We start from the raw sequence: 17500 nt of genomic DNA, 5'->3' as shown, positions 1-17500 counted from the left end.
TCCTCCACCTTCTTCTTCTTCTTCTTCTTCTTCTTCTTCTTCTTCTTCTTCTTCTTCTTCTTCTCCACCTTCTTCTTCTTCTTCTTCTTCTTCTTCTTCTTCTTCTTCTCCACCTTCTTCTTCTTCTTCTTCTTCTTCTTCTCCACCTTCTTCTTCTTCTTCTTCTTCTTCTTCTTCTTCTCTTCTTCTCCACCTTCTTCTTCTTCTTCTTCTTCTTCTTCTTCTTCTTCTTCTTCTTCTTCTTCTTCTTCTTCTTCTTCTTCTTCGCCACCTTCTTCTTCTTCTTCACCACCTTCTTCTTCTTCTTCTTCTTCTTCTTCTCCACCTTCTTCTTCTTCTTCTTCTTCTTCTTCTTCTTCTTCTTCTTCTTCTTCTTCTCCACCTTCTTCTTCTTCTTCTTCTTCTTCTTCTTCTTCTTCTTCTCCACCTTCTTCTTCTTCTTCTTCTTCTTCTTCTCCACCTTCTTCTTCTTCTTCTCCTTCTTCTTCTTCTTCTTCTTCTCCACCTTCTTCTTCTTCTTCTCCACCTTCTTCTTCTCCACCTCTTGCCCCTCCCTTTGTTGTTGTTGTTGTTCGTTTCCCTCTTCTTCTGCTGCTGCTGTTCCTATTCCTCCTCTTCCTCCTCCTCCTCACCACCACCACCACCACCTCCTCCTCCTCCTTTTGTTATTGTTCTTCTTCTTCTATTTGTGCTGCTCCTCCTCCTTCTCCAATCCCTCCTCCTCTTGTTGTTGTTGTTGTTCTTCTTCTTCTCCACCACCACCTCTTGCCCCTCCCGTTGTTTTTGTTGTTGTTGATGTTCATCTTCTTTTCTTCTTCTAGTTCTCGTTGTTGTTGTTGTTTTGTGGTTCATCTTCTTTTCTTCTTCTAGTTCTCGTTGTTGTTGTTGTTTTTGTTGTTCATCTTCTTTTCTTCTTCTAGTTCTTGTTCTTGTTGTTGTTGTTGTTTTTGTTGTTGTTCTTCTTCTTCTTCTGCGTTCGTGGGCTGCATCTCCCACGTATATATACGAGTGGGGTTTTTACATGTGTGACCAATTTTTCCCCGCCATGTAAAGTAGGGAGCGACGGGCGCAGTAGCCGAGTGGTTAAAGCGTTGGACTGTCAAACTGAGGGTCCCGGGTTCGAATCACGGTGACGGCGCCTGGTGGGTAAAGGGTGGAGGTCAACATATGTGCAGACCTGCTAGTGCCTGAACCCCCTTCGTGTGTATATGCAAGCAGAAGATCAAATACGCACGTTAAAGATCCTGTAATCCATGTCAGCGTTCGGTGGGTTATGGACACAAGGACATACCCAGCATGCACACCCCCGAAAACGGAGTATGGCTGCCTACATGGCGGGGTAAAAACGGTCATACACGTAAAAGCCCACTCGTGTGCATACGAGTGAACGCAGAAGAAGAAGTAGGGAGCCATATTCTGTGTTCGGTGGGGAACAAACATTCATTGTTTCTTGTTGACTGTGTGCAGAAGTGCCCCGCAGTGAAGGAAGGAATGTTGAACGTGCACCTGATCCCACACAGTCATGATGACGTCGGCTGGCTGAAAACCGCTGACCAGTACTACACCGGGGAGTACCCCAGGACAAGTGAGTAGTAGTAGCAGCAGTAGTAGTAGTAGTAGTAGTAGTGATAGAATAATAGTAGTAGCAGTGGTGGTGGTGGTGACTTTTATTTTACAGTGGAGTGATGGCCTAGAGGTTAACACGTCCGCCTAGGAAGCGAGAGAATCTGAGCACACTGGTTCGAATCACGGCTCAGCCGCCGATATTTGCTCCTGGCAAAATTCTGTAGAAAAATCCACTTCGATAGGAAAAAACAAATAAAACTGCACGCAGGAAAAGACACAAAATAATGGGTGGCGCTGTAGTGTAGCGACGCGCTCTCCCTTGGGGAGAGCAGCCCGAATTTCACACACAGAAATCTGTTGTGATAAAAAGAAATACAAATACAAATACAAATATTTACATAGGTTTCCCCACCAGCTTTGCCTCTTTTGATTTTTGGTTTGACCTATTTTACGAGTTGTCGGAACTGTCGAAAGCACACAAAACAGAGACAGGTAGGAAAGAAATAAAAGAAGAAGAAAAGAGTAAACAAAACACCCCGACTAATTTGAAGGGCTATACTTCGTGCATTACTGGCCTGTGCAGACTGACAGGTATTTTGAGTGAGGATTTCCCCTGCTCCTTCCACCGTCTCCTCCCCCCCCCCCCCCCCCCCCCCCCCCCCCCCCCCCCCCCCCCCCCCCCCCCCCCCCCCGTGCTCTCCAAGTCAACTACGGTAAAGCTTGCTTATGGCTTCTTGTAATGAAAGGAGTGTGAGGAATTGTTTTCAATTTATTTATACAAAGCATTCCATTTGCGATCGGTTATGACCACATGATGACTGAACTCATTAGGATTAAGATTATGATTGTTATTCATATTCAGATACTATATTGTTGTACATCGTTTACCCCGTTCATGAGGGGCAATGGCCTTATGAATAAACCATCCATCCATCCATCCACCCCCGTGCTCTCTAAAGGTACCCCGCCGCCGCGCCCCAGGTAACCCTCCACCCATCCCCCAAATAGGTGCATTTTCATAAAATGCTAACCCCCCCCTCCCCCCCCCCCCCCCCACACACACCCATCCTCCTCACGTCCCCCCCCTCTCCCCCCCCCCAAAAAAAAAAATTAAAAAAATCGGGAGTTGATTGAAGCGCATAGAGCTTCAAGAATATGCGCTATAGCAAGAAGTCTGAATAAATAAATAAATTATGCAGACTGCATTATTATCGTCTACCACTGGCCTGTCGCTGATAAATACTCCATTACTCCATGGGCTGTTTCAGGCACATACACAGCTTGGACAGCTTTGAGGATGAGTTTGAAAATTTGATATATTTCAGTAAAAAAAAAAAGAAAAAAGAAAAAAAAGAAACACGTACAACAACAAAAAAAACCAAAACATTTTATCAGAGAATACGAGTTAGAACCAGAGGTATACGAACGAAAGCTGCGGTTTTTCATTGGAAAAAAAACACAAAAAAACCCACCCCAAAACAAACAAACAACAACAAATGGAAGAAAGCACCTCTCCTTTATTCATTAGCGTTGCGTATTTACAATTCTGACAACGGAAGCTAAAGGTTGGGTCATTGAGACACCCACTGGACATCCGAGGGGTCTGTGTAGAGGAGAAGAGAGGACTGGCCGTACTGCATGCACCACTGTTGGCCGGAAATATGTGGAGTGATGGCCTAGAGGTAACGCGTCCGCCAAGGAAGCGAGAGAATGTGAGCGCGCTGGTTCAAATCACGGCTCAGCCGCCGATATTTTTCCCCCCTCCACTAGACCTTGTGTAGTAGTCTGGACGCTAGTCATTCGGATGAGACGATAAACCGTGGTCCCGTGTGCAGCATGCGCTGAGCGCACGGAAAAAAACCCACGGCAACAAAAGGGTTGTTCCTGGCAAAACTCCGTAGAAAAATCCACTTCGATAGGAAAAACAAGTAAAACCGCACGCAGGAATAAATACAAAAAAAAAAAGGGTAGCGTTGTAGTGTAGCGACGCGCTCTCCCTGGGGAGAGCAGCCCGAATTTCACACAGATAAATCTGTTGTGATAAAAAGAAATACAAATGCAAATACAAATCTATTTATGACATGGCTGCATGCACTGCTGTTGGCCGGAAATTCAGCATCATTTCTTCATTAATTAATGTTGTCACGAAGAAAACCACGCAAGTTCCAAAGTAGTCCTTCAATTCATGTGAACTGTGTATGTCTGTTGACATGTTCTGTCTAGCAGTACTTTCAAACAGGAGACTACCACCCCCACAAGTTCATTGACCCGTTTGTTTCCCCAAGGTCTTCTTGTTCGTCTTCTCTCTGTCTTGGTCTCTTGTCCCTGTCTGTCTGTCTGTCTGTCTCTGTCTGTCTGTCTCTGTTCATCTTCTCTCTGTCTAGGTCTCTTGTCCCTGTCTGTCTGTCTGTCTGTCTCTGTCTGTCTGTCTCTGTTCATCTTCTCTCTGTCTAGGTCTCTGTCCCTGTCTGTCTGTCTGTCTCTGTTCATCTTCTCTCTGTCTAGGTCTCTGTCTCTGTCTGTCTGTCTCTGTTCATCTTCTCTCTGTCTAGGTCTCTGTCCCTGTCTGTCTGTCTGTCTCTGTCTGTCTGTCTCTGTTCATCTTCTCTCTATGTCTCTGTCCCTGTCTGTCTGTCTGTCTCTGTCTGTCTGTCTGTCTCTGTTCATCTTCTCTCTGTCTAGGTCTCTGTCCCTGTCTGTCTGTCTGTCTGTCTCTGTCTGTCTGTCTCTGTTCATCTTCTCTCTATGTCTCTGTCCCTGTCTGTCTGTCTGTCTCTGTCTGTCTGTCTGTCTCTGTTCATCTTCTCTCTGTCTAGGTCTATGTCCCTGTCTGTCTGTCTGTCCCTGTCTGTCTGTCTGTCTCTGTTCATCTTCTCTCTGTCTAGGTCTCTTGTCCCTGTCTGTCTGTCTGTCTGTCTCTGTCTGTCTGTCTCTGTTCATCTTCTCTCTGTCTAGGTCTCTGTCCCTGTCTGTCTGTCTGTCTCTGTTCATCTTCTCTCTGTCTAGGTCTCTGTCCCTGTCTGTCTGTCTGTCTCTGTTCATCTTCTCTCTGTCTAGGTCTCTGTCCCTGTCTGTCTGTCTGTCTGTCTGTCTGTCTCTGTTCATCTTCTCTCTGTCTAGGTCTCTGTCTGTCTGTCTGTCTCTGTCTGTCTGTCTCTGTTCATCTTTTCTCTGTCTAGGTCTCTGTCCCTGTCTGTCTGTCTGTCTCTGTCTGTCTGTCTGTCTGTCTCTGTTCATCTTCTCTCTGTCTAGGTCTCTGCCCCTGTCTGTCTGTCTCTGTCTGTCTCTGTCTGTCTGTCTCTGTTCATCTTCTCTCTGTCTAGGTCTCTGTCCCTGTCTGTCTGTATCTCTCTGTCTGTTCATCTTCTCTCTGTCTAGGTCTCTATCCCTGTCTGTCTGTCTCTGTCTGTCTGTCTCTGTTCATCTTCTCTCTGTCTAGGTCTCTGCCCCTGTCTGTCTGTCTGTCTCTGTCTGTCTGTCTGTCTGTCTCTGTTCATCTTCTCTCTGTCTAGGTCTCTGCCCCTGTCTGTCTGACTGTCTCTGTCTGTCTGTCTGTCTGTCTCTGTTCATCTTCTCTCTGTCTAGGTCTCTATCCCTGTCTGTATGTCTGTCTGTCTTTGTTCATTTTCTCTCTGTCTAGGTCTCTATCCCTGTCTGTCTGTCTCTGTCTGTCTGTCTCTGTTCATCTTCTCTCTGTCTAGGTCTCTGTCCCTGTCTGTCTGACTGTCTCTGTCTGTCTGTCTGTCTCTGTTCATCTTCTCTCTGTCTAGGTCTCTGTCCCTGTCTGTCTCTGTCTGTCTGTCTGTCTCTGTTCATCTTCTCTCTGTCTAGGTCTCTGTCCCTGTCTGTCTGTCTGTCTCTGTCTGTCTGTCTGTCTGTCTCTGTTCATCTTCTCTCTGTCTAGGTCTCTGCCCCTGTCTGTCTGTCTGTCTGTCTCTGTTCATCTTCTCTCTGTCTAGGTCTCTGTCCCTGTTTGTCTGTCTGTCTCTGTCTGTCTTTCTGTCTCTGTTCATCTTCTCTCTGTCTAGGTCTCTATCCCTGTCTGTCTGTCTGTCTCTGTCTGTCTGTCTCTGTTCATCTTCTCTCTGTCTAGGTCTCTGTCCCTGTCTGTCTGTCTGTCTCTGTATGTCTGTCTGTCTCTGTCTGTCTGTCTCTGTTCATCTTCTCTCTGTCTAGGTCTCTATCCCTGTCTGTCTGTCTGTCTGTCTTTGTTCATTTTCTCTCTGTCTAGGTCTCTGTCCCTGTCTGTCTGTCTGTGTCTGTCTGTCTCTGTTCATCTTCTCTCTGTCTAGGTCTCTGCCCCTGTCTGTCTGTCTCCAATGTTTATGTAGTGGCCCCGGCCCTCTTCTCCCACCCCCCTCACTCTTGGGTAAGGTAAACCTTTTGTGTATGGGTTTGCAGCCTTTGCATCACAACTACCCCCCCCCCCCCTTCCCCTTCTCCCTCATCCCCCCCCCCTTTCTCTCACTCTCTCTCACACACACAACTCTCTCTCTCTGTCTGTATGTCTCTGTATCCGTCTCTGTCTCTGTGTCTCTGCCTCTCTCTCTCTTTCTCTCTCTCTCTCTCACACACAACTCTCTCTCTGTGTCTGTCTCTCTCCCTCCCTCCCCTTTCACAAACACACACACACACACACACACACACACACACACACACACACACACAACTCTCTCTGTCTCTGTGTCTCTCTCTCCCTCCCCTCCTCTTTCTCTCTCTCTGTCTGTCTCTCTCTCTCCCTCTCTCTGTCTCTCTCTCTCTCTATCTGTCTCTCTGTCTTTCTGTCTGTCTGTCTGTCTCTCTCTCTATCTATCTCTCTCCCTCCCTCTCTCTCTCTCTCTCCCCCTGTGTCAGCCTCTGTGTCTCAATCCGTCTGTTAAGACTAGACCAGGCGTTTACTTACTTCCACAGGGGATCAGTGTGAGAAGTTTCGATTCTCTTTTCCGCTCTGTCTGTCTGCCTGTCTGTCTGTTCGGACGAGTAATTGCTTAGGGGACTTGGGGACTAAGGCCAAAACCCGCAGTGTAATTTTCTTTTTTTCTTTTTTTTTTCTTTTTTTTTCCCCCATGCCTTCTCTCTGCTTTCACTTACTTGCACATTGCCCCTTCGTGTCTGTCTGGCTGGCTGGCTGGCTGGCTGCCTGGCTGGATGATTATTTTGGTTGTGTGGTTTGGAACTGTGAGTGGTTGTACTTCACTTACAATCATGTGTGTGTGTGTGTGTGTGTGTGTGTGTGTGTGTGTGTGTGTGTGTGTGTGTGTGTGTGTTGTGTGTGTGTGTGTGTGTGTGTGTGTGTGTGTGTGTTCAATTTCATTTAATGTCTATCCCCATTAAGTGATGTTAGACATGAAAAAAGAAGAAAAAAAAAAAAAAAGAAAAGGGGGGTGGGGGGTGGAGAAAGAATGGAAGGGAAAGGGATAAAAACAAATACTATTCACAACATTAACTTAACAACAATCTGACAAAGAGAATGACATTCCAACTCTAAAACATATAGGCGTAAAAGAAAAGAAAAGAAAAGAAAATTAAAAAAAAAAAAAAAAATCAAAGCAACAACCCAATTAGACTATTGCGTGTGTTTGTGTGTGTGTGTGTGTGTGTGTGTGTGTGTGTGTGTCTGTGTGGGCGTGTGTGTGTGTGTGGTGTGTGTGTGTGTGTGTGTTTGTGTGTGTGTCTGTCTGTCTGTCTCTGTCTGTTTGTGTATCTGTCTGTCTGTCTGTCTCTGTCTGCATGTCTCAGTCATTTTAGACCGGTATGAGACCTCTAGCTCCATGGCACTGGCCAAGAAAGAATGCAGTGAATAGTTTTAGTGTTAATGTACTTTTGTTGTTGTCGTTGTTTGTTTGACTGACAGACCGATGTCCGAGTGATGATGAACTGATGCTCGGGTTTGAATGTTGCAGTTCCATCCGACATCTCCTTTCTAGTAACTCAAGCAACACAATCTCTGGTGTGCTCTCTTGTCTTGTCCACACTAGATTACTGTAACTCACTCCTCATTGGTTGTCATAGATACTTAATACAAAAACTCCAGAAAGTTCAAAACGCAGGAGCAAGATTAATCTTTAGAACCAAAAAGACTGACAATATCACTCATCTTCCGCGTTCTCTCCACTGGTTACCAATTTCTGCCCGCATTCAGTACAAAGTTGCAATTCTCACCTTCAACTCCATTTTGGGTGCTGCTCCTCAGTATCTGAGAGAATTGATTCAAACCTACACACCCCGTCAGGTGGAGTCTTTCATCTACTTGGGAAGCGTGGTTGACCGACATGGAGGCACGGACCGAGACGTCACAGCTAGACTCGGCAAGGCAAGAACAGCTTTCATCATGCTCAAGAACATCTGGGCATCTGCAGCAATCAGTATGAAACTAAACCCCGCATCTTCAACTCCAATGTGAAGTCAATTCTGCTCTACGGATGCGAAACATGGCGGACAACACAGACGATGCAGCAGAAGATTCAGACATTCTTCAACACCTGTCTGAGGCGCATCTACAAGATCCGATGGCAGGAGAAGATCCGAAACGAAGATCTGTGGGAGCGAGTGGGACAGGAACCAGTGGCCAAGCAGATACTGCGGAGGAAGTGGGGCTGGATCGGACACACCCTCAGGAAGCCAGCGTCCAGCATCACACGCCAAGCCCTGACCTGGAACCTGCAGGGAAAGAGGAAGAGAGGCCGGCCTCGCAACAGCTGGAGGCGAGATACCGAGGCAGAGCTGAAGCAGCAAGGGACCAAAGGGCGATGGCGAGGGGTCGTCGATGGCCTATGCTCCACCAGGAGCGATGGGCATAATGATGAATGATACACACCCCGTCGACAACTCAGATCATCTTCCGATTCACGGCGGCGACTTCCACTTGCTCCCCGTGTTAAAACCCGATCCTTCGGTGATTCTTCCTTTTCTTATTCAGCTCCATATGTCTGGAACAGTTTACCTCACGATCTTCGCCACTCTCCTTCATTTCAATCTTTCAAAACTGGTCTGAAAACACATCTTTTTGAAAACGCCTATCCATATCCTTTTCAGTTATAAGCCATGCAAACTCTCTCTCTCCTTCGTTGTGTGTGTGTGTGTGTGTGTGTGTGTGTGTGTGTGTGCGTGTGTGTGTGTGTGATTATGTAATACACGTAGTCTCTGAATCTGTTTTATATTATTGTGCGCAAAATCATTATTTTTCTTCTTCTTTCTTTTGTGAGTTATTGCGCGCACGCGCTTGTGTGTGTATATGTTTGATGTTTCTTGTAAAGCGCTTTGAGCTCTCTTTAAGGGAGGAAAGTGCTCAACAAATGTCCATTATTATTATTATTATTATTATTATTGCAGGTCAGGGGGAGTACATGTTCATCGAAGGGAAGCAGTGTGTGCGTTGCGTTCTCAACACGACGGTCACGGAGCTGCTGAAGAACCCCGACCGACGGTTCATTTTCATTGAGATGGCCTTCTTCTCCCGCTACTGGAACGAGATCGACGCGAAGACACGGGCACAAGTGAAGAAGCTGATAGAGCGGAGTGAGTTTTATGTATACATGTCTCTGTGTGTGTGTGTGTGTGTGTGTGTGTGTGTGTGTGTGTGTGTGTCTGTGTCTGTGTCTGTGTGTGTCTGTGTGCTGTGTATCCGTTCGTTCGTTCTTTAGTTTAACCTCTTTTCACTGTAAGTGATATTAGACTAGGGTAGGAAAAAAATCGAGTGGGAGGAGGGGGAGGGGGAGGGGGGGGGAATTACTGTGTACGCAAGCGAGTAAGTGAAAGTGTGTGTGTGTGTGTGTGTGTGTGTGTGTGTGTGTGTGTGTGTGTGTGTGTGTGTTACATGTAGAAAATGATTGATTTAAGTTTTGTTTAAAAAGAACAAAAAACAAACAAAAAAAAAGAAAAAGAAGAAAAAAAAACACATAACAATATAACATATTTCTAATGAAAAACTAACAACTGTGTGTGTGTGTGTGTGTGTGTGTGTCTGTGTCTGTGTATCTGTTTGTGTCTGTGTCTGTGTCTGTGTGCGCGTGTGTGTATGTATGTTTACTACCGTACAATAATAGTGATTACAGTGATTTCATATAATAATCATATGAATGCGTTTTCATGTGAAAAAGTCATTTGTTGTCAGAATTGTCAAGAGTTTGAAAATAAAGGAACCCTTACAAGGGGAGGAAAAAAAAAGCAACAACAAAAAGCAAAGAGAGAGAGAGAGAGAGAGAGAGAGAGAGAGAGAGAGAGAGAGAGATTCAAAAACTTTATTACTCAAGGATAAAGATTTTAGGCATCGCCCAGTCTTCCAATCTGTCCTTGTGACAACAATAACAAAAGCAACATTAACGATAACGACAAAAAATTAATAATTTTGTTAACTCTGCTACGTCCACTGCTACTACAACGAAGAATGATCACCACCATCATCATTAACATCGTAAAAAGTAATAAAACGAACGCATTCATACATTCATATCCATACACATGCACACACTCTCTCCACCCAACACACACACACACACACACACACACACACACACACACACACACACACACACACAGAGAGAGAGGGGGGGGGATTCCTTCATTCCTTCATGCAGTCAGATCTCTGCTGGGCAGGCGTGTTGTGTGAATGACTTTGTGTTTGTAAAGCTCGTAGAACTCAGTCTCTGACCGCGGACAGGTGCTGTTCTGGTATCCGTGTCAATCAGTAATGCTTTCTCTCTCTGTCTCTCTGTCTCTGTATCTGTCTCTCTGTCTCTGTCTGTCTCTCTGTATCCGTCTCTCTCTGTCTCTCTGTATCTGTCTCTCTCTGTCTCTCTGTATCTGTCCCTCTCTGTCTTTCTGTATCTGTCTCTCTCTGTCTCTCTGTATCTGTCTCTCTCTGTCTCTCTGTTTCTGTATTTGTCTCTGTCTCTCTCTGTCTCACTGTATCTGTCTCTCTCTGTCTCTGTCTCTCTCTCTGTCTCTCTGTATCAGTCTCTCTCTGTCTCGCTGTCTCTCTCTGTCCCTCTGTATCTGTCTCTCTCTGTCTCTCTGTTTCTCTCTGTCTCTCTCTCGTTCTATCTCTGTGTCTCTGTGTCTTTCGTTCGCTGTGTCTCAGTCTGTCTGTCTGTCTGTCTCTCTATTCATTATTAACTAATTGATTTGTTTTGTGTCATTCATTTATTTATCTTTTTATTTCATTTATTGTGTGGGGTGATGGCCAGAGGTAACGCGTCCGCTTAGGAAGCGAGAGAATCTGAGCGCGCTGGTTCGAATCACGGCTCAGCCGCCGATATTTTTTCCCCCTCCACTAGACCTAGAGTGGTGGTCTGGACGCTAGTCATTCGGATGAGACGATAAACCGAGGTCCCGCGTGTAGCATGCACTTAGCGCACGTAAAAGAACCCACGGCAACAAAAGGGTTGTTCCTGGCAAAATTCTGTAGAAAAATCCACTTCGATAGGAAAAACAAATAAAACTGCACGCAGGGAAAAAATACAAACAAAAAAAAGGGGAGGGGGGGAGGTGGCGCTGTAGTGCAGCGACGCGCTTTCCCTGGGGAGAGCAGCCCGAATTTCACACAGAGAAATCAGTGTGTTGTGATAAAAAGAAATACAAACAAAATAAAACAAGAGAGGCAATGCCTTCAAGACTCACTTGTGATAAATTAAGTCCCCTAGCATTAATTACAGAGTAATTTCCCTTTTTTACTATCTGCACCAAAACGTTTGCAAAATAAATAAAAATTCCATGCTTAGCAAAAGAAGTTCCTGTTTGAACAAAAAATGATAATAATGACTCCTCTTGTTGTTGTGTCAGAATAAGAGGTCAAAGTGCCAAGTATAGAGGATACCACAAATATAAATATAACAGTAAATGCAGTTTGCATATAATTAGGCTTCTTTTTTTAAATTTTTTTGTGCCCATCCCAGAGGTGCAATATTGTTTTAAACAGGATGACCGGAAAGAACTGAATTTATCCTATTTTTATGCCAAATTTGGTGTCAACTGACAAAGTATTTGCAGAGAAAATGTCAATGTTAAAGTTTACCACGGACACACACACACAGACACACACACACACACACACACAGACAACCGAACACCGGGTTAAAACATAGACTCAGTTTGTTTACACAAGTGAGTCAAAAAGGTGGGGGTGGTGGGGGTGGCGCTGTAGTGTAGCGACGCGCTCTCCCTGGGGAGAGCAGCCCCGAATTTATTTCACACAGAGAAATCAGTCTGATGTGATAAAAAGAAATAAAAACAAACAAACAAACAAAAATTATGGATACCTATATAGCGCCTCTCTCCTCGGTTTCTGTGTCCAGGGCAGCTAGAGATCGTGCTGGGAGGGTGGGTGATGAGCGACGCGGCGGTGACCTACTACAGCGACCTGGTGGACCAGCACACCCTGGGCTTTGACTTCCTGCACAGCGTCCTGGGGCCCTGCGCCCAGTCCAGGGTGGCCTGGCACGTCGACCAGTTCGGCCACAGCCGGGAGCACGCCGCCATTTTCGCCAGGGTGAGTGGGTGTGTGTTGTTCGTTGTGGTTGGTTGGTTGGCTGGTTGGCTGGCTGGTTGGTTGGCTGGTTGGTTGGTTGGTTGGTTGGTTGCTAGGTTGGTTGGTTGGTTGGTTGGTTGGTTGGTTGTTTGGCTGGTTGGCTGGTCGGTTGGTTGGTTGTTTGGTTGGTTATTGAAATGTGTTGCGTAAAGAGGTAAGGGGGAGGGGGGGGAGGGTTGTTGGGTGCGTGGGGTGTGGGGGACGGGGAGGAGTGTGTGTGAGAGTTGGGTGTGGGGAGCCTGTGTGAGCGCGCGCAATACTACTACTACTACTACTGCCACTACTGATGATAATGATGATGATACACACACACACACACACACACACACGCACGCACACACACACACACACGCACGCACGCACGCACACGCACACACACACACACACACGCACACACACACACACACACGCACACACACACACACACACACACACACACACGCACGCATGTACGCACACACACACACACACACACACACACACACACACACACACACACACACACACACACACACACACACACACACCAAATGAAACAAACGAAGGCAACGACGGATTCAGTTCATTGTGACTGTAAGCTGTTCAGGTGATGTGCGATCCACAGGAATATAGGACGTTCGGAGCCAGTTTAATATTTCAGTGACAGGTTCCAACGGAGAGGACTCCGCTTCTTCTTCTTCTTCTTCTGCGTTCACTCGTATGCACACGAGTGGGCTTTTACGTGTATGACCGTTTTTACCCCGCCATGTAGGCAGCCATACTCCCTTTTCGGGGGTGTGCATGCTGGGTATGTTCTTGTTTCCATAACCCACCGAACGCTGACATGGATTACAGGATCTTTTAACGCGCGTATTTGATCTTCTGCTTGCATATACACACGAAGGGGGTTCAGGCACTAGCAGGTCTGCACATATGTTGACCTGGGAGATCGTAAAAATCTCCACCCTTTACCCACCAGGCGCCGTCACCGTGATTCGAACCCGGGACCCTCAGATTGACAGTCCAACGCTTTAACCACTCGGCTATTGCGCCCGACAGGACTCCGCTAAGTCTAGCTGTTTATTTGTATTTGTATTTCTTTTTATCACAACAGATTTCTCTGTGTGATATTCGGGCTGCTCTCCCCACGGAGAGCTCGTCGCTATACCACAGCGCCACCCCCTTTCTTTTTTTCTTTTTTTTTCCCCTGCGTTCAGTTTTATTTGTTTCCTATCAAAGTGGATTTTTTTTCAGAATTTTGCCAGGAACAACCCTTTTGTTGCCTAAGTCTAGGTCAAGGTCTAGTGGAGGGGGAGAAAATGTCGGCGGCTGAGTCGTGATTCGAACCAGCGCGCTCAGATTCTCTCGCTTCCTAGGCGGACGCGTTACCTCTAGGCCATCTCTCCACTTACAGGATACGGTTCCTTTCATAATGATGCTTCCATTAGACACACACACACACACCTGTTGCCAGGAAACCCGAGCTAGTATCGCCGAAAAAAGGATCAAATTTACACCCCGGAACACCCAAAAAGAACAAAAACAAGAAAAACAGTGTGAAATAAAAAAGTTAAAAAAAAAAAAAAAAAAAAAGGAATTAAAAAAGAAAATCGGTGTGAGTTTTGTCTTTCCTAGGAAAAACAAACAAATTAAACAACAACAACACCTACACTGTCACGAAAATGACAATGCGTTTGGAAAATAAACACTCCCGAGAGGAAAAAACAACAACAAAAAACTTAAACGAAAGACAACACCTCCACATATCGTGTGTGTGTGTGTGTGTGTGTGTGTGTGTGTGTGTGTGTGTGTGTGATATGAACGATCTTGTTTTGCAGTTTAAATGGCAGAATCGGTGAACCAGATTGTTGTTGTCGAAGGGGCTGGCGTCTGTCGGGTTTAATGATCATGTTTATGAAATGAAATGCCAGCTTTTGCGCAATTTCTTCTGATTTGTCGTCAATGAAAGTTCATGGTGGCATTTCAGTGTGTGTGTGTGTGTGTGTGTGTGTGTGTGTGTGTGATATTTCATTTATTATTGACCTATTTCATAGATACGAAAAAAAAAATCGAAAAAAAACCCAGTACAAGTATCAGTAGCTCAAGGAGGCGTCACTGCGTTCGGTCAAATCCATATACGCTACACCACATCTGCCAAGCAGATGCCTGACCCAGCGTAACCCAACGCGCTTAGTCAGGTCTTGAGAGAGAAATAAATAAAATAAATAAATAAATAATAGTATAATAATAATTAAAAAAAACATAATAATGAAAAAAGAATAATAATAATGATAAAATGAAAAGAAAAAAAAGTAAAAATAATAAAATAAAATAAAATAAAATAATTAATTAAAAAAAATATATATATATTTTTTAAGTACAAAAAAATACTACTACTGCTATTTCTAATAATTATTTATTAAAAATAACCACAAACAGACAAACCAATTTTTTATGATTGCATGCGATTCAAAGGACACGGTAAAGAAAACAAAAAAGTTTTATTTGCCATTCCTGGACCTCTTCTGAATCATTCATTTCATTTAGATCTGAAAATTGGATTACTCGAAAAGACAAACACACATACAGGCCACCCTACTGTGTCTAACCCGCCTTTTCTGTGTTGACATTGAACAGACCGGAGACTGGTTTCAAAGAGTAACATCATGCACCTGATGCAACTTGTCCACTGCTGTCCGGTCTCTGCACCAGCAAATTAGCTCTGTCTCTGTCTGTCTGTCTGTCTGTCTGTCTGTCGCTCTCTTTCTCTCTCTCTCTCGATCGCTCGATCGCTCGCTGTCACCCACTCACTCACTCACTCTCTCTCTCTGTCTATGTCTCTCTCTCTCTCTCTGTCTATGTGAGTAGATGAGTAATTGAGAGAGACTGTGCGTATGTAGCCAGCAGAGAGAGAGAGTGAAAGACGAAAATATTTATATCGAGATACAGACGAGAGGGGGCAGAGGAGGGGGGGGGGGTAGGGGTAGGGGGCTGCGCGCGCGCGCGCGTACACACACACACACACACACACACACACACACACACACACACAGAGACAGAGAGGAAACATGATTTTGTGGACTTGTGACGATGACAGAGAGACAGAAAGGGAGAGACAGAGAGCAAGCGTTAACTCACTCAGTACGGCCAGTCCTCTCTTCTCCTCTACACAAACCCCTCGGATGTCCAGTGGGTGTCTGAATGACCCAACCTTTAGCTTCCGTCGTCAGAACTGTGGCATTCTTTGTCAACATTCACCTCTTCAGTATAAGAGCGTTCCGCTTGCAATAGATGATGGTAATTGGATGAAACGCTGTTAACGTCGTCTCTTTCGCCGTTCGTATGAAGAGAGTTAACCATTATCTACCCAGAGAGACGAGGGGGCAAACAATGCTTTTTGAATGTCGTGACATTTGGATCTCTTTGATGGAGAGAGCGCCAGGCGCATTCCAGAGGATGGGAGCAGGACACGCGATACACATCGGTGCTGGACACGGAGACATTCTGCTAGCAGTCTTTGACGTCTCTTCTCATTAACGACGGAAAATGTATCAACGATTCCTTTGTCGCAGGCCAGTCTTTGATGTAATTGGGGAGCGAACGAGTCGGCTAGCGAGAGGGAGAGGGAGAGAGAGAGAGAGAGAGACAGAGAGGGAGAGAGACCAACAGACAGAGAGAGGCACAGAAAGAAAGACACAGACAGACAGACAGATGGAGACAGAGAGAGGTTCCTGCTCCATCTTCCTTGCTCTCTTACTGACTGACATCGGTGGTAGTTCCTCTCACGCCGCATGTCCTGAACACACACACACACACACACACACGCACGCACGCACACACACACACACTCTTTAAAACCAAACTCACCGTAGGTCCGGACAAATAAATCTGAATGAGTGAAAAACCAAGGGAGTCAGTTCAAAACACTTTTCTTCATTTGATGACAATGTTGATAGGTCATGACGGTGAGGAGGCCCGCTGAAGTCTTTTTTTTTTTTTTTTTTTTTTTGAGTGATTGACCGTACTCTCTGTTTCCATTCATTCTATCCACGGACCAACCAGACCTGAGAGATACAGACACCAGCGGTGCTGACTAGGAAAGTCGAGGGAATATCCTAGAAAAAAAAAACAACCCAACTAATTCTTAAAGTAGACGGCACTTGAACTGCCTGGTCTCTGTACTTTCCATTCGATCCAATAGAGTAACTCATATCTGGGTAGAAGCGGGCCACGTAGTTTGGAAAAAAACAAAAAACAGAATTCGTACAACGATGATAATTATCTCTATAAATTTCACACAAAGATTATGTCTCCAGTGGAGTATGCACAACGATTATGTCTCAAACGTAATTCACACAACAGTTGTATCTCATGGAGTTTCCACAGCATTAGGTATTTGATGGAGATAGCACAACAATTATGTCTCTGATTCAGATGAAGTTCCCGCAACGATTATGTCTCTGATGTAGTTTACACAACGATTATATTTCCAATGGAGTTTACATAACGATTATATTTCCAATGGAGATTACACAACGATCGTATGTCTTATGGAGTTCCCACAGCGATAATGTCTCTAGTGGAATTCGCACAACGATTTCGTCTGTCATGGAGTTCACACACCAATTATATTATGTATTTGATGGAGGGCGCTCAGCGATTATGTCTCTGATGGAGTTCGATCCTTCACTCGACGGTGCTTGACGCTTACCACTTGGCCACGGGACCTGGTTAGTAGGCTGTCTGTTTCTTTTCTTGTGGCAGAAAAGGTGGGCGACATGATGGTGATGAGAGAGAGAGAGAGAGAGAGAGAGAGAGAGAGACGCTTTGGCGCTTTTATGTCATTGGCCATGAGGTCCTTATGACATGGGTAAATGCGTCAAAATGCTTTCATTGTAAAACAAACAATTATAATAAACGAATGAAAATGGTGAAAGCAAATAATGAAACCCCAAACATGATAACTCAGTTCATTCATCTACCAGTGCACCATGCAACATAATATTCCAACACTGACTACGGAAGGACATTTGTTCAATCCTATCTGACCACGCAGTTAGTATCTGTTTGTAGTCCTTTTTGCAGAGAGAGAGAGACAGAAAGAGAGAGAGAGAGAGAGGGGGAAGGGAGGCGGGCGGTGGGGGGGTGCCAAAGGGAATCTTGTCTTGGTGGGGTCCACAGACGTGATGGAGGGCGACTGAGCACGTTAGAGACCCATGGTGGAGCGGTAAATGACTCCACTTTGCTTTCAGTCTTCATGGGTCTGGTGGCTCTTACTTGCTATCTGACTCCTAGTTTCTCTTCTCAGGGGGGTGGGGGTGTGGCATGGGGGAACCAGAAAGTAAAAAAAAACAAACATTCTCTGTCACTTTTTTATGTGTCCGTTTCTCGGAGATGTTTTTGGGTTTGTTTTCAGTTTCTGTCCTTCTC

General features: G+C 45.2%; 1 protein-coding gene across 4 annotated transcripts in view; it reads left to right on the top strand.

The window, feature by feature from the left end:
- LOC143279824 (lysosomal alpha-mannosidase-like) overlaps positions 1 to 17500 on the top strand; it is a 263784-nt gene that overhangs the window by 126379 nt on the left and 119905 nt on the right. For all 4 annotated transcript variants that reach the window (XM_076584037.1, XM_076584048.1, XM_076584056.1 and 1 more), the window contains 3 exons: positions 1468 to 1585; positions 8899 to 9084; positions 11859 to 12052. In XM_076584037.1, coding sequence (XP_076440152.1) covers positions 1468 to 1585; positions 8899 to 9084; positions 11859 to 12052 — 498 coding nt within the window. The remainder of the gene's footprint in view (positions 1 to 1467; positions 1586 to 8898; positions 9085 to 11858; positions 12053 to 17500) is intronic.

This window comes from Babylonia areolata, chromosome 1 (assembly GCF_041734735.1).
Source record: "Babylonia areolata isolate BAREFJ2019XMU chromosome 1, ASM4173473v1, whole genome shotgun sequence".
In the NCBI taxonomy this organism is placed as follows: Eukaryota; Metazoa; Mollusca; class Gastropoda; order Neogastropoda; family Buccinidae; genus Babylonia; species Babylonia areolata.
This window is presented reverse-complemented; position numbering and strand designations above follow the sequence as displayed.